Source organism: Panulirus ornatus, chromosome 19 (assembly GCF_036320965.1).
Source record: "Panulirus ornatus isolate Po-2019 chromosome 19, ASM3632096v1, whole genome shotgun sequence".
NCBI classification, from domain to species: domain Eukaryota; kingdom Metazoa; phylum Arthropoda; class Malacostraca; order Decapoda; family Palinuridae; genus Panulirus; species Panulirus ornatus.
Window position 1 is genome coordinate 50,383,111 of NC_092242.1, and position 22,909 is coordinate 50,406,019.

At 43.5% G+C, this 22,909-nt stretch overlaps 1 protein-coding gene across 5 annotated transcripts in view; it reads right to left on the reverse strand.

Moving 5' to 3' along the window:
- The window catches only part of LOC139755494 (sodium-dependent neutral amino acid transporter B(0)AT3-like), a 343,634-nt gene that overhangs the window by 53,885 nt on the left and 266,840 nt on the right, over positions 1–22,909 (reverse strand). For all 5 annotated transcript variants that reach the window (XM_071673833.1, XM_071673834.1, XM_071673830.1 and 2 more), the window contains 2 exons: positions 3,041–3,156; positions 2,005–2,112 (listed from right to left, as the gene is read on the reverse strand). In XM_071673833.1, the coding sequence (XP_071529934.1) occupies positions 2,005–2,112; positions 3,041–3,156 (224 nt within the window). The remainder of the gene's footprint in view (positions 1–2,004; positions 2,113–3,040; positions 3,157–22,909) is intronic.

Below are 22,909 nucleotides of genomic sequence, written 5' to 3' on the forward strand. Positions count from 1 at the left end.
ATATATATATATATATATATATAAGAAGCGTCTAGGGTAAACCATGGAAAATTTTGTTGGGCCTGGATGTGGAAAGGAAGCTGTGGTTTCGGTGCATTATTACATGACAGCTAGAGACTGAGTGTGAACGAATGTGGCCTTTGTTGTCTTTTCCTATCGCTACCTCGTGCGCGTGCGGGGCGAGGATGTTGTCATTTTATATGTGGCGGGGTGGCGACGAGAATGAATAAAGGCAGCAAGTATGAATTATGTACATGTGTATATATGTATATGTCTGTGTATGTATATATATGTATACGTTGAGATGTATAGGTATGTATATATGCATGTGTGGACGTGTATATGTATACATGTGTATGTGGGCGGGTCATTCTTTCGTGCGTTTCCTTGCGCTACCTCGCTAACGTGTGAGACAGCGACAAAGTATAATAACAAAAAAAATTATATATATATATATATATATATATATATATATATATATGTATATATATTATCCCTGGGGATAGGGGAGAAAGAATACTTCCCACGTATTCCCTGCGTGTCGTAGAAGGCGACTAAAAGGGAAGGGAGCGGGGGGCTGGAAATCCTCCCTCTCTTTTTTTTTATTTTCCAAAAGAAGGAACAGAGAAGTGGCCAGGTGAGGTTATTCCCTCAAAGGTCCAGTCTTTTGTTCTTAACGCTACCTCGCTAACGCTGGAAGTAGCGAATGGTATGAAAGAAAAGATATATATATATATATATATATATATATATATATATATATATATATATATATATATATATATATATATATATATATATATATTCAGTCACGGACAGAAGTCCACATCAAGGCTGGGCCTTAATTGAAATATAGAGAGGGTTATGAAAGTGAAAAAGAGAAGACAAGGTTTTTTTTTTTTTTTGCGAATTTTGGAGAAAGCGAAAAACCTGTCTTTTAAAATGTGGCGGGTCATAGTTATTGACAAGGACGTATACCGCCGCCCTGGATACACAGGCAGCCGTCAGAGTGGAAGAGACAATGTCTCAGTAACTTGTGTCTGGAGACAGAGACAATAGGAGTAGTGCTGCAGGGGGGGGGGGGGGGGTCCTCGGGGACGGCTCTGGTCTTGGCCACACACATACACACACACACACACACACACACACACACGCACACAGAAGAGACTCGCCATCGTTAGAGTGACTTACTTTCGAAGCCAGGTAAAGTTTTAACCGTGGAGTCACGCGCTGCCGTAACCCGCTGCCAGACGAGTCAAGGACTAGCTAGGTCTTGTGCCTCGACTACAATCTGTTTCGTTATCTATTGTACATACCTGATACAGTCTATCTTTCATGTGTCTCATATGTATTATCTAAGATTATATATATGGCTGTGAGATGATATCTATCATAGGTTAGCTATTATCTATCGACTCCTGCTGGCCAAGCAATATCCTTTTCGAAGGGAGCACTCCAATTTTTGTTCACTCCATCCTTCCATCTCCAATTTGATCTCCCTCTACTCCGTGTTGGCTCCACTTCTGACGCATATATCCTCTTTGTCAACCTCTTCACTCATTCTCTCTGTATGTCCAGACCATCGCAGCGCACCGCCTTCAACTCTCATAACCTAACTCTTTTGACTGTCACTCCTCTTTCTTAACCTACCATTGCTTCCCTTGGTAAACCCTTCTCACGACACATATTGTCCACAAACATTTCACTTCCATAGTTCCATTCACTGCCATGTTCACTTCTAGGTATCTATCTATCTATCTATTTATCTATCTATATATACACACACACACACACACACACACACACACACACACACACACACACACACACATATATATATATATATATATATATATATATATATATATATATATATATATATATATATATATATATATATATATATATATATATAACACTAACCAATATATATGAAACATACTGGTCACTGTGCATGACGCTATAATGACTACCAAAGAAGTTCATGAGGTGGGAGTTCCTGACCTCAGCCAGGTAGTAGAGGCACCAGGCGATGATGGTGTTGTAGTAGAGAGCCACGTTGAAGGATACGAAGGCGGACGCCACGCCAATCCCTCCACAGTACGGCGACACCTGTGTACCACACAGAGATAAGAGATCATCAGTATTATTATCATCATTATTATCATTATTATTGTCATTATCATTATTGATAACATTATTAATAGCAGTAGTAGTAGTAGTGGTAATAGTATTACTAATGTTGATAGTAATAGCAGAGGTAACAGTACTAGTAGTGATAATCGTGTCCATCATAGAGGTCGTGGCAGGAGAAGAGGATGTATGAATAGTGTCAGTAATTGTGTAAATAATGGTACAGCAGCAGCAGCAGTTGAGGCAGTCGTGTCAGCAGAGGTGAAATAATAGCACTAGCATCAGCAGTAGTATTAAGGGTCGTTGTCGGGACAATAGTTGTAAGAGTGTCAGCAGTAGTGTAGCAGGAGTAGGAGTAGAAGTAGAAGACTTTGCAGGAGTAGTGGTTGTAGAAATAGTGTTAGTAGGAGCAAGACAAGTATGGGTAATTGCAGGAGTCGTAGTTGTAGTCGTAGTAACAGTGGTCGTGTGAGTTGTGTTTGTGTAGCACGGCAGTGGGGGATGTTGTTAACACGAGGGATGTAATGTTGACATTAGCGGCACGGTTAACGACAACAAATGGCAGCTCGTTAGACACTGTCACTATATAGTACTGACGATAATCATCTGGTCGTTACCAAATAGTGGTCGTAAGAATCACTGGTTTACACTAATGACAATCAGATCAAACCTCATTAAGCAAGTAACCCTGGCTAGCATATATATATATATATATATATATATATATATATATATATATATATATATATATATATATATATATATATATATATATATATATATATATATATATATATATATATAAATAATTTCTTCAAGAAACATCCTATATACATTTCCCCAAGGTGAAATCTCTTCTCTTATTTGTTTTTAATTTTTTCTCTTGAGAACGTCAGCGGTCACCTACCTGGTTCCACACGCCAATAGCGCCTTTTCTGAGTCGCTGGCCGACCGCCAGCTCCAGGTAGAACACTGGGATGCCCTCAACAGCCAGCATGATCAAGTAAGGGAACAGGAACGCTCCTGACGGGGATAGAGAGGCACAATTTAATCACGCATAAATAGGAATGGGATTGATGTCAGGAGATGAAATTCCCAAATGATAATGCTTAGAAAAGGTAAAGGTGGAGTGATGATTTGAACAGATTTTCAAGTAAAGATGAATGAAGCTTTTATACTCGTGCTTCCTTAATGAAGGTCATATTAGAAGTAAGTATCTGTCTGTATGTCGTTATCATTAGTACTCAACAGCAAAATGTGAAGCTGAGCCCTTCACACACACACACACACACACACACACACACACACACATATGTATATATATATATATATATATATATATATATATATATATATATATATATATATATATATATATATATATATATATATATTTTTTTTTTTCTTTTTTTTTTGCATCGTCGCTGTCTCCCGCGTTTGCGAGGTAGCGCAAGGAAACAGACGAAAGAAATGGCCCAACCCACCCCCATACACATGTATATACATACACGTCCACACACGCAAATATACATTCCTACACAGCTTTCCAGACGCTTCACATGCCCTGATTCAATCCACTGACAGCACGTCAACCCCGGTATACCACATCGATCCAATTCACTCTATTCCTTGCCCTCCTTTCACCCTCCTGCATGTTCAGGCCCCGATCACACAAAATCTTTTTCACTCCATCTTTCCACCTCCAATTTGGTCTCCCACTTCTCCTCGTTCCCTCCACCTCCGACACATATATCCTCTTGGTCAATCTTTCCTCACTCATTCTCTCCATGTGCCCAAACCATTTCAAAACACCCTCTTATGCTCTCTCAACCACGCTTTTTTTATTTCCACACATCTCTCTTACCCTTACGTTACTTACTCGATCAAACCACCTCACACCACACATTGTCCTCAAACATCTCATTTCCAGCACATCCACCCTCCTGCGCACAACTCTATCCATAGCCCACGCCTCGCAACCATACAACATTGTTGGAAGCACTATTCCTTCAAACATACCCATTTTTGCTTTCCGAGATAATGTTCTCGACTTCCACACATTCTTCAAGGCTCCCAGGATTTTCGCCCCCTCCCCCACCCTATGATCCACTTCCGCTTCCATGGTTCCATCCGCTGCCAGATCCACTCCCAGATATCTAAAACACTTTACTTCCTCCAGTTTTTCTCCATTCAAACTTACCTCTCAATTGACTTGACCCTCAACCCTACTGTACCTAATAACCTTGCTCTTATTCACATTTACTCTTAACTTTCTTCTTTCACACACTTTACCAAAGTCAGTCACCAGCTTCTGCAGTTTCGCACATGAATCAGCCACCAGCGCTGTATCATCAGCGAACAACAACTGACTCACTTCCCAAGCTCTCTCATCCACAACAGACTTCATACTTGCCCCTCTTTCCAAAACTCTTGCATTCACCTCCCTAACAACCCCATCCATAAACAAATTAAACAACCATGGAGACATCACACACCCCTGCCGCAAAGCTACATTCACTGAGAACCAATCACTTTCCTCTCTTCCTACACGTACACTTGCCTTACATCCTCGATAAAAACTTTTCACTGCTTCTAACAACTTTCCTCCCACACCATATATTCTTAATACCTTCCACAGAGCATCTCTATCAACTCTATCATATGACTTCTCCAGATCCATAAATGCTACATACAAATCCATTTGCTTTTCTAAGTATTTCTCACATACATTCATCAAAGCAAACACCTGATCCACACATCCTCTACCACTTATATATATATATATATATATATATATATATATATATATATATATATATATATATATATATATATATATATATCTTTCAACCTGTGGATCAGGTGTTTGCTTTGAAGAATGTATGTGAGAAATACTTAGAAAAGCAAATGGATTTGTATGTAGCATTTATGGATCTGGAGAAGGCATATGATAGAGTTGATAGAGATGCTCTGTGGAAGGTATTAAGAATATATGGTGTGGGAGGCAAGTTGTTAGAAGCAGTGAAAAGTTTTTATCGAGGATGTAAGGCATGTGTACGTGTAGGAAGAGAGGAAAGTGATTGGTTCTCAGTGAATGTAGGTTTGCGGCAGGGGTGTGTGATGTCTCCATGGTTGTTTAATTTGTTTATGGATGGGGTTGTAAGGGAGGTAAATGCAAGAGTCCTGGAAAGAGGGGCAAGTATGAAGTCTGTTGGGGATGAGAGAGCTTGGGAAGTGAGTCAATTGTTGTTCGCTGATGATACAGCGCTGGTGGCTGATTCATGTGAGAAACTGCAGAAGCTGGTGACTGAGTTTGGTAAAGTGTGTGGAAGAAGAAAGTTGAGAGTAAATGTGAATAAGAGCAAGGTTATTAGGTACAGTAGGGGTGAGGGTCAAGTCAATTGGGAGGTGAGTTTGAATGGAGAAAAACTGGAGGAAGTGAAGTGTTTTAGATATCTGGGAGTGGATCTGTCAGCGGATGGAACCATGGAAGCGGAAGTGGATCATAGGGTGGGGGAGGGGGCGAAAATTTTGGGAGCCTTGAAAAATGTGTGGAAGTCGAGAACATTATCTCGGAAAGCAAAAATGGGTATGTTTGAGGGAATAGTGGTTCCAACAATGCTGTATGGTTGCGAGGCGTGGGCTATGGATAGAGATGTGCGCAGGAGGATGGATGTGCTGGAAATGAGATGTTTGAGGACAATGTGTGGTGTGAGGTGGTTTGATCGAGTAAGTAACGTAAGGGTAAGAGAGATGTGTGGAAATAAAAAGAGCGTGGTCGAGAGAGCAGAAGAGGGTGTTTTGAAATGGTTTGGGCACATGGAGAGAATGAGTGAGGAGAGATTGACCAAGAGGATATATGTGTCGGAGGTGGAGGGAACGAGGAGAAGAGGGAGACCAAATTGGAGGTGGAAAGATGGAGTGAAAAAGATTTTGTGTGATCGGGGCCTGAACATGCAGGAGGGTGAAAGGAGGGCAAGAAATAGAGTGAATTGGAGTCATGTGGTATACAGGGGTTGACGTGCTGTCAGTGGATTGAAGCAAGGCATGTGAAGCGTCTGGGGTAAACCATGGAAAGCTGTGTAGGTATGTATATTTGCGTGTGTGGACGTGTGTATATACATGTGTATGGGGGGGGGGTTGGGCCATTTCTTTCGTCTGTTTCCTTGCGCTACCTCGCAAACGCGGGAGACAGCGACAAAGTATAAAAAAAAAAAAAAAAAAAAAATATATATATATATATTATATCATATATTATACAATACTGTATTATATCATATTCCATTATATAATTATACTATGCTACATCAAATTGTTTTATCTTATTATACATCATATATGTGAAGTAATGTGTTCCTTTATCAAACAGAAGCGTAACATAACCTCTCTTTCAACTGATAGATCCTTCTGGTATTCATAATACCTCTCCTTTGCTTTTTCATTTTAGCAACGCGCGCGCACACACACACACACACACACACACACACTTTCTCTCTCTCTCTCTGTCTGTCTCTCTCTGTCGATGACAGAACAGAACTTTCTGTTTCTGTATCTGCCTCTCACTCCACCTTGGGTGACTTTATCTTGTCCTCAGCCTTTGTCGCACCTCCTACTATACAATCCTATACATTCTCTCTCCGGCGTATGAGCCAGATGGCTTCCCTTCTCATTTGTTGAATGAGCATGCATCCGAAGATGCGCTCGCTCTTGGTTCGTCGTCTACTTAGAAACCAAAGCTTTGTCTTTACCTTGTTAGCAGACATAGGTACAGCACATCCCAAAAAAGAGTAAAGGTTTCTGACTGTATCCAAAACCTTCTAATTTATTCTCAACTCTGTTTTTTAAACACCTTGAATTCCAGCCTTCTCTCTGGTCACCAGTATGGACGGCATCCACATAACGGGGTCAGCTTGCTGTAACCTTCCCTATCCTCCTAACGTCTGAACATTTTCTTTGAAAGACTCTGGGGAATCTTATGCTGTAGCCTTTGATATATCAAAAGACATCTGGTAGGGTGTGACACTGGGATCTGAACTTCAAGCTTCCCTCTTTTGGCTTTCTTCTCTCATTTTGTTCCCTGGTACTTAGTTTCCTCTCTGACCTCCGTTACTGATGATGGTTTATCCTCTTCCTGTTTGCTTACCAGCAGCGGTGTCCCTCAAGGTCCATACGCTAATGATTCAACACTGTGTTCCTCCACATCTTTCGATCCCGCTCCTTCTTATGACTCGACTTACGCCTCATCTCGTCAGAATTGCTTTTGTAAATTCAGTTATCGACGGAGTTCCCTAGTGAGGGCAATATCAACTTAATGTAACATAATGCCTTCAAAACTCAATTTTTTTTCACTTTGCCTTTCTAAAACCTAATCCAATTTTAAGATTTCCTTTGATAGCTCTTTCTTTCCATCACTTAACAAAATAAACATATTTGGTATGACTGTGTTGCCCACTCTGTCCTGGAGAACACCTTTACATGACACAAATAGTGCCAGGGTCATCCCAGGTCACTCGAGGTCACAGATGCAGAATTCCTCGGAATTGGGAACAGAGTACCAGAGTCTTCCCAGGTCACTCGATGCCAAGACTGCAGAATCCATCGACGTGGACGGCAGGGCACCTGACTCTCCCCAGGTCATTCGACGTCTGTGGTTCATATCTAAGTGATCTTCTCTGGTTGGCTCGACGCTGTAGATCATCTAGATTCGTCGTATGTTGCGTCGCCATAATGCTGTCATACCGTCATTCTCAGCCGGTCCTTTGAACTTTCTCCCGGTGAATCTATTTCTTATTCTATGTACAAGTTGCCGTCACTTCTAACTGACGATATTCTTATTATCAATAGATGTCGGCCATGACGCTTCTCAAACGGTAAATCGTCGACTACCTGGCCCCGGGGATACATGTATATAAAAGGTATGATTAACATTGGCTTAACTTGTGTCAACAAACACTTGAAGTCCAGATCTGTTGAGGTTGATGGAAGTTTTCTATTAAGACAGAAAATATCGAACTTTAGTAGAGGAACATAATTAGATCTAGATCAATCTTATCCTTTTTTTTGTCAAGGGTTTTGCTACAATCAGTTCTTGAACAAATTCACCGTTTATATGTAACATGGAAATGCTCATCCTGGAGCATCATGTGTGCACCAACATTGTCATACGTAACAGATCAACACCAGCACAACAACTCCCACCTCTACACAAGTCCTTTGCTGCAGACATGGTTGGCTATGGCTGGGCTGGGGTGACAAGACTGCGCGGGAGATGGGATGGCAGAATTGGGGCGGCAGGACTGGAGCGGCAGGGTTGGGGCGGCAGGACTGGAGCGGCAGAGTTAGGGCGGCAGGCTGGAGCGGCAAGGTTGGGGCGGCAGGACTGGAGCGGCAGGGTTTGGGCGGCAGGACTGGAGCGGCAGGGTTGGGGCGGCAGGACTGGAGCGGCAGGGTTAGGGCGGCAGAGGTGAGATGGCGGGGTTGGGGAGGCAGGCTGAAGATGGCGGGGTTTACTCATCAGCCGCAGCATCAGTCATTCCGGGCTTCGTCTGCGATCCTCCACAGACGAGAGGTGAACACTCGTGAACGACCCTCGTCTTTTATGTACCTGAGGATACTTTGTACCACTTGGACGACCCTCGTCTTCTATGACCTGGGCGATACCTTGTACCACTTGGACGACCCTCGTCTTCTATGACCTGGGCGATACCTTGTACCACTTGGACGACCCTCGTCATCTGTGTACTAGGGGACGTTTTACATCACTTCACCAGACGACCTATAAACAACCCCAGCTGGATCGTAATGCCCTCTCGCTCTCCCGTTCTCAATCTCTCTCGTTTTACCCGAGTTTCCTGAGGCAGACTACGAGACATCTGCTTGTATTTGTTGCAGTGAAAATATCAAGTTTGCTTTGGAACTTGAAGCAGATGTGATTATACTTGATAGAACGTCGCGTTTGACTTCATGGACAGAGTTAATCACCAGACTCTGTATCACACAGGGTCATGCTGAGGAGCGAGGGGGACAAACAACATGAGAATGGCCCATACACTGAAACTGCAGAAGACCAGCATCTGCTGCTTCAAACTAACCGACGCACATTTAACGGCAGCAACACCAGAGACATGGCCGAAACTAGAAGACAACGGAGCCGCAAAACAGACATCCGAGGTCTGGACAGTAAGACAAATATGGAACACAAGTGGAGACCTCTTGGAACCTCAGGACACACACACGCACACACACACACACACACACACACACACACACACACACACACACACACACACACACACACACACACACACACACACACACACATAAAGACACATCTCTATCACGACACGCGATGATCATATTATGGCTTAGCCAAGCAACGTCTTCCTAAACCACGTCACACCCTCAGTACCCCGCACACAAACAGAAACAGAAGTACAGTGACAAGATACCAAGAACATACAGCCCAACAACCCGCTCATACACCTAAACCTACACTATATACGTCACTGAACTTGACAGATATCATTCTATTTCGTTACTTTGCCACCTCTGTCCTGCCTCAGCCTCCCCGTCTCAACCGCACCATCAACGAAAAGAAAAACACAAAAGATCTGTTCTACTTTCAGGCGAGTGTGTCGTCAAGAGGGTGAGGGAGGGAGGTGGGCGGAGGTGGTCGTGTCCTCACGTTCACACCAGGTTTACACATGAGGCGATAAGTGGCAGCTGTGGTGCTTTGCACAGGCGATAATGGCAGCTCATGCTCAGCCAGATTTCATCTTTGTAGTGGAATTAAACAGAAGCATAATACTGGAACGATGGTGAACAGTGGGAAAATATGATATCTAACATGCTTAGGTTGTGTACAGAGGGTGTATTGGTGATGTACAGGAACGGAGTGTACTGGTGGTGTAGAGGAACAAAGTGTACTGATGGTATTGAGGAACAGAGAGTGTACTGGTGGTATTGGTGGTGTACAGGAACAGACAGTGTACTGGTGATGTACAGGAACGGAGTGTAATAGTGGTGTACAGGAACATAGAGTGTACTGGTGATGTACAGGAACAATGTACTGGTGGTGTACAGAAAGAGAGAATGTACTGGTGATGTATAGAACAGACAGTGTACTGGCGATGTACAGGAACTGATTGTACTGCTGGTGTACAGGAACAGTGAGTGTACTTTTTCCAGTACGAGAAGACAACATCACCAGCACATGCGAAGACCATTTTCAAGTACAAAGAAAGGTTATCACAGATAACCGAAATCATCTTTGAAAACATGTCAGACAAATTATAGATATAATCACCAACGTCACAGAATATCATCACCATCAGAGGAGCACATCTTCAACATCAGCGCCTCTCGCCAACATCACTGGAACGTCTTTCAGAACATCATGAACAGCACAGCAACATGTCGCCATAGAATAACCCGAACAATATTAGGAAAAAAATCCTTACCTTCACCACAACGTAACTTTACACTCAAGGAATTCCCCGTCAGCACTACAGCGGAACCTTATTAGAGATTCACGAAAATGCAAAAACATTATCATCACTACAGGAAAGCCTTATCTGTGTCCTGGGAAAGCTTGACGTATATCATAGGGAAAGCTTAAAACCACAGCTGCTTAGCAGGCAGAGAGTGGAGGGAAGGGTTGCCAGTCAGCAGACAGTCTGTGGAGGGAAGGGTAGCCATCCAGGAGCCAGTTAGTGGAGGGAAGGGTGGCTAGCCAGGAGCCAGTTAGTGGAAGGAAGGGGTGGCTAGCCAGCAGACAGTCTGTGGAGGGAAGGGTGGCTAGCCAGGAGCCAGTCAGTAGAGGGAAGGGTGGCCAACCAGGAGCCAGTCAGTGGAGGGAAGCCTGCGGGTGGGTGGTAATCCTTGCCTGGTGGAGGCAATAACCCCAGCGGCCGCCGCCTCAGTAAACAAGGAAGAGCCGCACCCCGGGAGAGGTGATCCCGCTCAGCCGGGGAATTACTGTCTTAAGAAAGTTTATTTGAGGGGAAAAGCTTTTGGGTCGATACGATCCCGATTTTCTCTGGTTGAGGAAAAGAAAGACTGGTGGTGGCGCTGAGGATGTTGTCTTTAACACCTTGTTCGTATGTACAGTGCCGAGCCAAGTGTCGTGGCTCATGTTATCCCTGTGTTATCACTGTGGCATCAGACAGTGCTGGTAGAGGTGCTGTTGTAACTGATGGGACCACTGTTATCTTTCTGGCATTAGGCATTACTCTAGCAAGTGCTGTTGTGATGACAATATTATCACTACGGCATTAAGACGATGCTATTATAGCTGCTGTTGTGTGTGATGTGGTGACTATGTTATCAGATACTGGGGTTATAAGTGCTGTTGTGGCTGATGTGATGACTATGTTATCTCATAACACTAAAGATTGACGTGACGTAAGGTACGCTACTTTGGATACTACAGGTAGAATAGACAATACCATATTTGGCACTCCCTGAATACACCTGCGAGGACGATGGTCAAACCCCGTGGCAGTACCCCTGCGTGGACGAGGGTCGTACCCCGTGGCAGTAACTGGCCGAGGACGAGGGTCGTACCCCGTAGCAGTACCCCTCGCGTGGACGAGGGTCGTACCCCGTGGCAGTTACTGCCCGAGGACGAGGGTCGTACCCCTGCGAGGTTGGTGGTCGTGTGTGAACAATTAATCTCTCTATAAACTTATGTGGCTTCTTAGCACGACGATTATGAGAGATGGTAACAAGTGGACGATCTCTCTCCCCTGGCCTCCACTGTGTTCGATACCCTCTGTAAATCATTAATCATCTGTTAGATTGATGGTGGATTACTTAACCACAGACCTACATATAGATAACCGATTTTCCTCATTCCCCAGCGAGGCAGGATTGACGTGGTCGCTTTAGATAGACCTCTAGCTCAAAATGATGCGACTTCCCTCAGCCCGGGTCACTTGACGTAGGGAAGCAGCTCGACGACGTTTCCTCCTCCCCACAGCAACGTAGGTTCTCCCACGTCAACCTCCCAAGTCTCCCCACACGACAACGAGGAGTGAGGCAGGACAGACGCCGGGGTGCTGGGAGGTGTGTGTGTGTGTGTGTGTGTGTGTGTGTGTGTGTGTGTGTGTGTGGCGCTGTAGATGCTTTAAATTCAGTGCTCAGTTTGGCAAGATCTTGGGTTGCTATGGTGATAATGACGTCATGAGTCAGGGCTTACCCCCCCCCCCCCCCCCCCATACCACCGTCACGCTCACCGTGGCAACTGGGACGCCAAGACAAGATGAATGGCGGAATGATATGACCAGTTGTGTGATGTATGGCCGTCGTGGTGTCGTCCTGTTTTGACAGCTTCGGCAGCGCAATCAGGAACATATCATAATGTAAAAATATGACGTCAACATAAGCGCAGAGGGCACTGACTACCTTAGAAGCTCCAGTGCTTGGGTTATAAGACTAAATTTTTATAATCCAATCCAATCCATAAGCGCAGAGGTAAAAGATTTCACATGGGTATGAGCCAGTGATCCTGTACAAATAAAGTCACTGATAATTGGAATGATAAACTGCCTGGAAATGTCGGGAAAGTCAAAACAGCAGATTCATCGCATGAAGTGACGAGGTTAATTCCATTCAGTGACTCATGTTGGCTGAGAAGGTTCGGACAACAGAATGCCCAACCCAGAGCCACCACATTGATGATATATATATATATATATATATATATATATATATATATATATATATATATATATATATATATATATACATATATATATATATATATATATATATATATATTAACGTAAGCCAGGGACCCATTATACCGATCAATCCCTATAGGAGAATGAACTACTGTGTTGACTACGGACAGACTGCTACAGCCAGGATTCGAATCTATGCGCTTGACCACGGGTGCCCCGGGAATGCGTCACGGCCAGGAAAGCTAAGGTTTTCTCAGTTGAACATAGAATTGAATACGACAGCATATTTAGAATTTTTAATCTTCTTTCTTATGTTCTCTAATTTTCTCATTATTATTCTACCATTTGGATGGGTGCTCAAACACCAGTTGTCCAAAGTTATCCATTTTATTTCAATCATGCTTTCGCCTTCACAGAGGCATCATCAGGAATCAAGAAAAAAAGAAAAAGACTGCGTCACAAAACTTGGATATGATATGTAAAACGCAAACAAAATATAAAAAGAAATATACTGCACAAAAAACACAGTACATAGGCAATAAAAGTACGGCAAAATACTTCAAGCAAAACAAATGAACAATATCATGAAGGGTGATATGAGTTACAATCTAGATATGAATTATGGAAACAGAAATATAGAAAAACTTACACATAAGGAAACAGAAGAAAATTAAACGAGGTTGGAATATAGAAAGTTCATCACTAAATACACCAAGTTGGGCCATGTTTGACCTTATTATCCGTATGTGGAGTTGGGGTCAGGTTGGGCTCGTCTGAGTCTCCCTGACCTTTGTGACCTTGGACCGGGCTGGTCAGTCACGCGTTCCTCCAGTCAGGAAATGACGGACTCGGTAGCTTGTGGTGGGTCAATGACGTATCTTATCTGTACTTAAACGGCATTAGGTCTACGTCCTGCCGGCGAGCATTCAAAGAGCTGTGTGGCGGTGATCATGTTTGTCAGGATGTTGATGACAGGTGTATTCTCTCTCATATGAAAGGTTTTTTATATCTGTAGTCACCCCTGATCACTACAACTAGTCATGATTTTGGTGTGATTCACTATAATCTCCTTCGTTAGTTTCGTTCCATGATTTTGTTCATGATGGTTGATTCCTCCTCTGTAAGAGGAGCGAGAGGCGGCGGCTCAGGGTGCAGATTGTATGTCCAATGAAGTTTATGTGGTGGGGCTGACAGTCCCCAATATTGCATTGGTACTCATATACCACATCGGTATGATTCAATCTTCCAGATCGAACTGCCATATTGTTCATGACGGAGGAAGGAGTTCTGGGAGTGTGTGATGGAGTGCAAGGAAGTAAACTCTAGACTGATGTGGGTAAAATTGAAAGTTGATGGCGAGATATGGGTCACTATTGGTGTTTATGCACCTGGCTATGAGAAAAAAGATCATGAGAGGCAAGTGTTTTGGGAGCAGCTAAGTGACTGTGTCAGGAGTTCTGAATTAAAAGGCCGGGTAAGTAATGTGGCAGTTGAGGGTATGATTGAGGCACATGGGGTATTCATTGTTAGTAATGGAAATGGTGAAGCGCTTGTGTGCTGAAAAAAGACTGGCGATTGAGAATACCTGGTTTTAAAAGAGGAATATACATAAGCATACGTATGTGAGTAAGAGAGATGGTCAATGAGGATTATCAGATTACATATTAATAAATAGGAGTGTATAGAAAAGACTTTTGAATGTAAACGTACTGAGATGGGAAGCTGGTGAGATGTTTGGTCACTATCTTGTGGAGGCGAGGGTGAAGATCTGTAGAGGTTTTCGAAAAGGAGGAGATAATTTTGGGGAGAAGAGAGTGGTGAGAGTGTGAACGTGGAAATGAGACTTGTATGAAGAAATACCAGGAGATATTGAGTGTATGATGGCAAAAGGTGAGAGCAAATCTCTTTACAGGGCTAGGAAGTTTGCGTCAGTCTCCTCCAAGGGTTGCTCGACGTTTAGATTTAAATCTCATTACATCACCATCAAGAGCGTCTGGATTGGTCAGCAGAGCGGGTGGGAATTATTGTGGGTAGTTGGATGAGGTTGGGTTAATGCTCCTCCTTGTTAGGAGGATTTGTCCTTCAGCTCAGCGTGATTTCCCGGCCACCTTTCCTGTATATAGGCACGATAGTTGCCCCCTACCACACCTCTGGAGCTACAACTTCAGGTAACGTACTGAAGGCCTAGCAAGTGCCTTCGCATGGCCCTCTCTAGGCGTCTGCGAATGTATGTTTATCTATTTGTGACTTCTTTTTTGTATGGTATGGGTAGAGAGGTTTACAATTTTGTTGCCCCTTTTCTTAACTCTGTATATACACCATGTCATAATGGTCTGTTTCTATACCCACACACAGATGACAGCTGACGCCGGATAACACATTCATCGACCAATCCTCCAAAGGGTAGGATGAGCATTTATGTTGGCTGTGAGCCGGCCTCCCAATCCAGGACTCGAACTCAAGCACTCTAGGTTGGTGGGTAGGAAAGCAGTGGGGAGGCTTGTGTAGATCTTCTTGTGTGTGTGTATGCGCTCCATCGTTCACTTAAAGGATATCCTCATGGAAGCCCCAGCTCGATGGAAGTAGGATAACGATTCGACCATTGACATCAGCGTGAAAACAGCTTCCTGGTTTATATGGCCATCCAGAGCACCCTCATCAGCCTCCAGAACTGGACCACTGCCAAACACGTCATCATCAACCAAAGCGGGACTGTGTGCAATTGCATCAGCCTCGCTTCCAGCCCTCCTCCACCCTTTACGGTATGGCTTGGCTCCAGCCCCTTCCAGGTTGTTCAGTCTACTATAGGCTTCAACCCCCTCCAGGTCCTCAGTCTGAACTAGGTCCCCACCCCCTACAGGCTGTCCAGTCCACCAAGCTTCTCAGTGTCACTTTGGACGATACACGGACCTGAGAGGAACACGTCTCCACCATCATCAAATTTTCTAGCTGTCGTCTCTACAATTTTCGTCGACTCCTGACCCGTGGACTCCTTGCACCCAAACTCAAGAGCATCAACACACCTCTCATCCATCCCAGAGTCACACTCAAGGTGGTCTTACTCTTTATCCACCACACTATAGGGAAATACGAGAAACTATGTAGGAAACGTCATGCATGATCATCCACGGTCCACCAAGCAACCAGCACCTCATGCTGGCTGAGATCATTGGTTCACGAACTGCAGTTCTTGTCCGAGACAGACGGAAGTCCATCCAAGCTCGTATGAAACTCTACAAGAACAGCCCATCCCAACTACTGTGAACCTTGTTGACGGTGAGCGAGGTAGATGTCACCCTCTAAACACGTATTAGTGTAAGAAGTGTGATCACCCACCACCCTTCCCACGGTTAACTGCTCTATGTATTTTCTTCGTATGATGTAAAACCTTCTGGCTGCAGTTGTTTAAAGAAACAGTTGAAGGTCCTTTTCCTCTTAACTCGACTTCTCACTACTGCTAAAGGGATGAACTTGAGAATTATTCCATGCATTCATCATCAGTGATCACCTATATAATCACCTGCAGTATTAGCAATCCTGACAATGCTTTCACGTCCAGACGCCACACACTGCAGCTACACTGCTCCCCAGTGTACTATTGTCCCAGATACTAACGTGTCCGACCCTCAGTTGTTCCTCCAACTCTACGGTTTTATGTGTAGGCTTCCTCAACACCCACCTCACGAGTGAGGCCCGTCACAAACTACCTCAAGAGTTCCATGAGACTTCCTCCGCCTGACACCGATGACATTTTTTTTTTCAGCTGTCGTTTGTTTCAGCATCACTCTCAAGCTGCAGTGTGTGGGGATGCTCTCATCACCAACTATGGCTAAGTATTGTTCATCGCTCAAAGACTCCACTCTTCAGGCACTTGTCTGTCCTCTCTTATTCCTAAATATGATTTTTCTTTTATCATCGTGGTGTTGCTGGCCTATCCTCCGCTAATATCAATTATCTTGGAGTTATCATGCATGATTGTGCGTATTATTAAGTTTACATTCTCCAAGTTTCCATACACGAACGTGCGTATGAAGTGTTGTATGTAAGTCTAATGTTGGTTTGGGTTGGTGTTAGTGGTTCTCGTAAGTGCCGTTCGGAGCGCTGGGTCGTTTTCATCATACGCTGGCACAACTGTTTAGTGTTTACCTTCGTGTTCAGTTAACCCAGAACGCTGGCACCGTATGGATGTAGCCAGTGTGCCTGTGTTCGTAAAGTTGTGTTAAACGCGGTTTTAGGCATTGTTGACTCAGTGTTACGTTGTGAAAACTTTACACGGCAGTGAATATAAGAAAAATGGTTGATAACTCACAATTATTTATTTCTGGCGTACAGACATTCACCAAGTACAGTCACTCAGCTGTTGGATGCCATGATGATGACAAGTGTTCTAGCAAATAGAAATACAAAAGTATAGTGCTATCCGTCTGGATAAAGTTATATTGAGAACGTTGGATGACCTTGACGTGGTAAAGAAAATATTCGACAAAACTATCAACCTGTTTCACGGGAGCAGTGAATCACTGAACGAAACCTCGAGATCCGGGACACGAGCGAGTGAGTTGTTTCCGTATTACTCATCCTCATATCTTCATGTCTTTATCTAGTGATATTCATAGTTAATGTAACTGAATTGCTTTGTTTTCTACTGATATAGAATGAGTAGTTGGTTAAATGGAGAGGCATTAGGCGTAAAAGGTGCCAGGGTCAACGTCAAGCTGTATCCAACACCTTCTTCATGTGTTTCATGATACCTTCGTGATCTCATGTAGCTCACGGGTGCCGTAGAAATCAATACATTTTCATTTATTCATGTTAAAGTATTTTCATTGTTTTTCAAGTTATTCCGTATAGATATAACTATTTGTCACTGGTATATAAATGTTTATGAAGAATGAAAATCACAGATGAGTTTTTAAGGATTATTTGGGTAATAAAAGAGAAAATGTTGTATCTATATCGGCTAGAAAGCGTTTCGTAGTTAGAAATGTAATCACGTTTGGCGGTGTCATGAAGGTGTTCGAAACCCCGAACTCAGGGCGGGTGGGCGAGTCACCGGGTGCGAGACCCGAGCGTTAACAGAACCCTCCGTTCCCCTGTAGGTGTTCGGGATGCCTGGCGAGCCAGCGCCGAGAAAACGGGGGAATAAATTCGGCCTGGGCTGAAAGTGGCAGTTATGCCAGGGACTTGGCCATTCAATGCCATCACTGGCGGTGTGATGCAACAATCAGGGTTGGTCAGTGGCAGTTTAACTGGCGCAGAAATACCAATCTGGCCCGAAGTTTATCTTAGATGGCAACATAAGGCTGCCTATGGGAGTCAATCAATGGCTGGGGTGTAGTACAGTGAGGATAGAAAATATGAGACAAATAGATAGATGTAGTGTCTTGGTAGGTACTCGGTAAAGAAGACATCTCCAGATTATCGAATTTTGTTACCGATAAATGAGTGTGTATCCGTCGTTTTGGAAACAGTAGCGTCCATCCTTTGCTGTCTTGGGGGGAGAATTAGAGCTTCGACAATGATGTACATTGTCACGGTCATGACTGTATGATGGCATGTATCAAGGATGACCAGCACACATCCTCCTGAAGCAGTCAGTATACCCACTAGGAAAGAAAATCCTCCGTCATATTGCCAGAAGACTTCATAGTCAACCATCCAGAATGGTTTCAGGGAACTGGAATGCTTGTAGGGAGATTTGGGTATAGCGTGGCCGTAGTTACACCAGTGTATAAGCCACTGGTCAATACCTTGCACCGGCAGCTCAAATGGTATCGGGAGGAAGTGGGTTTATTGTGACGTATCATAATGATTCCTGAAGACAGCAGCAACAGTATGTGTTGACTGCGTATGTGTGGGCCATCTGGCTCAATGTTGACGTGCACAAATGCAAAACGGGTAACACTGAACCTGCACACACGGGCAGTGGTCGACCTTGATGACCTTTTCTGAGCTGAGGATTGTGACAGGTGTCTCGTGCTAGCTGGTGGGAGGCAGGGCTGCCTTACATTACGTGGTCAGGAAGGTATTAAGTCAGTAAAGCCGCAGCGTAGCATCTGATACTTTGCCATTATGTTATGTTCACCTTCGAAACTACACTTTATTGACGCCCTCAGCAGCACTGTTTCCCTTACACCCATTCCCTGTGTCTTGTGTACCGTCATGATACACGTACACGTCAACAGACCAGAAAAAAGGGATCACTTTCTATTCTTCACATAGACAAGTGACTTATGATCTGAGAAGAGAACTCGCTGGTAATATCAACACTGAAGCTCCAAAGTTTTCGCTTGTACAGTGCATCGAACCATTGTCAATGATCCAGTTCACTGGCCTGAAATACAGTCGAAAGTTTTGAAACTTCTGCGTTTCTTTTTCCAGGGAGTTTCCTCATATGTGAGGTGTGTACATAGTGGAATATGTATCATGGCGTCTCTGTATAGGAGAATACGTATCATGACGTGTGTGTATAGCAGAATATGTATTATGACGTGTGTATAGCAGAATATGTATCATGACGTGTGTGTATAGCAGAATATGTATTATGACGTGTGTATAGCAGAATATGCATCATGACGTGTGTATAGCAGCATATGTATCATGACGTGCGTGTATAGCAGAATATGCATCATGACGTGTGTATAGCAGAATATGCATCATGAAGTGTGTGTATAGCAGAATATGTATCATGACGTGTGTGTATAGCAGAATATGCAACATGACGTGTGTGTATAGCAGAATATGCATCATGACGTGTGTGTGTATAGAGGAATATGTATCATGAGGTGTGTGTATAGCAAAATATGTATTATGACGTGTGTATATAGCAGAATATGCATCATGACGTGTGTGTGTATAGAAGAATATGTATCATGAGGTGTGTGTATAGCAGAATATGTATCATGACGTGTGTGTATAGCAGAATATGCAACATGACGTGTGTGTATAGCAGAATATGCATCATGACGTGTGTGTGTGTATAGAAGAATATGTATCATGAGGTGTGTGTATAGCAAAATATGTATTATGACGTGTGGATAGCAGAATATGCATCATGACATATGTATAGCAGAATCTGCATCATGACGTGTGTGTATAGCAGAATATGTATCATAAACGTATGGGTATAACGGAATATATATCATGACGTGTGGGTATGGCAGGAAATGTATCATGAGTGAGTATAGCAGAATATGTATCTTGACGCGTGTGTATAGCAGAATATGTATCATGACTGTGTTTAGCAGAATATGTGTCATGATATAACTGCATAGCAAAGTATGTATCATGATATAACTGCATAGCAAAATATGTATCATGACTGTGTTTAGCAGAATATGTATCATGATATAACTGCATAGCAAAATATGTATCATGACGTGTGTAGGTAGAATACATATAAGAAAGTCCAATTATTATACCTCTATATAACTTTATGACACTGCATAACACAGTATGGCATCATACAGTACTATATATCACTGCATAATACAATAGGTACCATGCACTGCTGTATTGCACAGAAATACACAGTACAGTATCATGCAGTACAGTATACCGTTGTATAGGGAATCATGCAGTGATATCTGCTACTGTATTACACAGTGGGGCATCATACAGTACCAGAGAATACTGCGGCACCTTACAATGCAGTGATGTCTGCTACTGTATTACACAGTGGGGCATCATACAGTACCAGAGAATACTGCTGCACCTTACAATGCAGTGATGTCTGCTACTGTATTACACAGTGGGGCATCATACAGTACCAGAGAATACTGCTGCACCTTACAATGCAGTGATGTCTGCTACTGTATTACACAGTGGGGCATCATACAGTACCAGAGAATACTGCGGCACCTTACAATGCAGTGATGTCTGCTACTGTATTACACAGTGGGGCATCATACAGTACCAGAGAATACTGCTGCACCTTACAATGCAGTGATGTCTGCTACTGTATTACACAGTGGGGCATCATACAGTACCAGAGAATACTGCTGCACCTTACAATGCAGTGATGTCTGCTACTGTATTACACAGTGGGGCATCATACAGTACCAGAGAATACTGCGGCACCTTACAATGCAGTGATGTCTGCTACTGTATTACACAGTGGGGCATCATACAGTACCAGAGAATACTGCTGCACCTTACAATGCAGTGATGTCTGCTACTGTATTACACAGTGGGGCATCATACAGTACCAGAGAATACTGCGGCACCTTACAATGCAGTGATGTCTGCTACTGTATTACACAGTGGGGCATCATACAGTACCAGAGAATACTGCTGCACCTTACAATGCAGTGATGTCTGCTACTGTATTACACAGTGGGGCATCATACAGTACCAGAGAATACTGCTGCACCTTACAATGCAGTGATGTCTGCTACTGTATTACACAGTGGGGCATCATACAGTACCAGAGAATACTGCGGCACCTTACAATGCAGTGATGTCTGCTACTGTATTACACAGTGGGGCATCATACAGTACCAGAGAATACTGCTGCACCTTACAATGCAGTGATGTCTGCTACTGTATTACACAGTGGGGCATCATACAGTACCAGAGAATACTGCTGCACCTTACAATGCAGTGATGTCTGCTACTGTATTACACAGTGGGGCATCATACAGTACCAGAGAATACTGCTGCACCTTACAATGCAGTGATGTCTGCTACTGTATTACACAGTGGGGCATCATACAGTACCAGAGAATACTGCGGCACCTTACAATGCAGTGATGTCTGCTACTGTATTACACAGTGGGGCATCATACAGTACCAGAGAATACTGCGGCACCTTACAATGCAGTGATGTCTGCTACTGTATTACACAGTGGGGCATCATACAGTACCAGAGAATACTGCGGCACCTTACAATGCAGTGATGTCTGCTACTGTATTACACAGTGGGGCATCATACAGTACCAGAGAATACTGCGGCACCTTACAATGCAGTGATGTCTGCTACTGTATTACACAGTGGGGCATCATACAGTACCAGAGAATACTGCGGCACCTTACAATGCAGTGATGTCTGCTACTGTATTACACAGTGGGGCATCATACAGTACCAGAGAATACTGCTGCACCTTACAATGCAGTGATGTCTGTTACTGTATTACACAGTGGGGCATCATACAGTACCAGAGAATACTGCTGCACCTTACAATGCAGTGATGTCTGCTACTGTATTACACAGTGGGGCATCATACAGTACCAGAGAATACTGCTGCACCTTACAATGCAGTGATGTCTGCTACTGTATTACACAGTGGGGCATCATACAGTACCAGAGAATACTGCGGCACCTTACAATGCAGTGATGTCTGCTACTGTATTACACAGTGGGGCATCATACAGTACCAGAGAATACTGCGGCACCTTACAATGCAGTGATGTCTGCTACTGTATTACACAGTGGGGCATCATACAGTACCAGAGAATACTGCGGCACCTTACAATGCAGTGATGTCTGCTACTGTATTACACAGTGGGGCATCATACAGTACCAGAGAATACTGCGGCACCTTACAATGCAGTGATGTCTGCTACTGTATTACACAGTGGGGCATCATACAGTACCAGAGAATACTGCTGCACCTTACAATGCAGTGATGTCTGCTACTGTATTACACAGTGGGGCATCATACAGTACCAGAGAATACTGCGGCACCTTACAATGCAGTATATCATCACATGATTCAGTACGGCATCATGCAGAGATGTATACTACTGTATAATACTGTAGGGCACCATGCAGTACTGCATGCTACTGTATGACCCTAAATATCACCGAGGGTTAATTGAATCCCTTTCATACTATTGAAATACATTACTGTATATCATACATTATACAGTGAAGAAACGTCATTTACTATACTACTGAAGTATTAACCCAGCTGTCTTAGGAAGTGTTTAAGAAAGTGAGAGAACGTGTATATAGCACTTCATTATGCTATATGGCTTCGTCCACCTCTATCATATAGGCATAGAGGTCATATATTCAGTGTTATATAACTGTTGGGGGAATGACTTCAGGAAATTGCATATTGCTCTCCCACGACAGTCTTATTCCTCCTCTT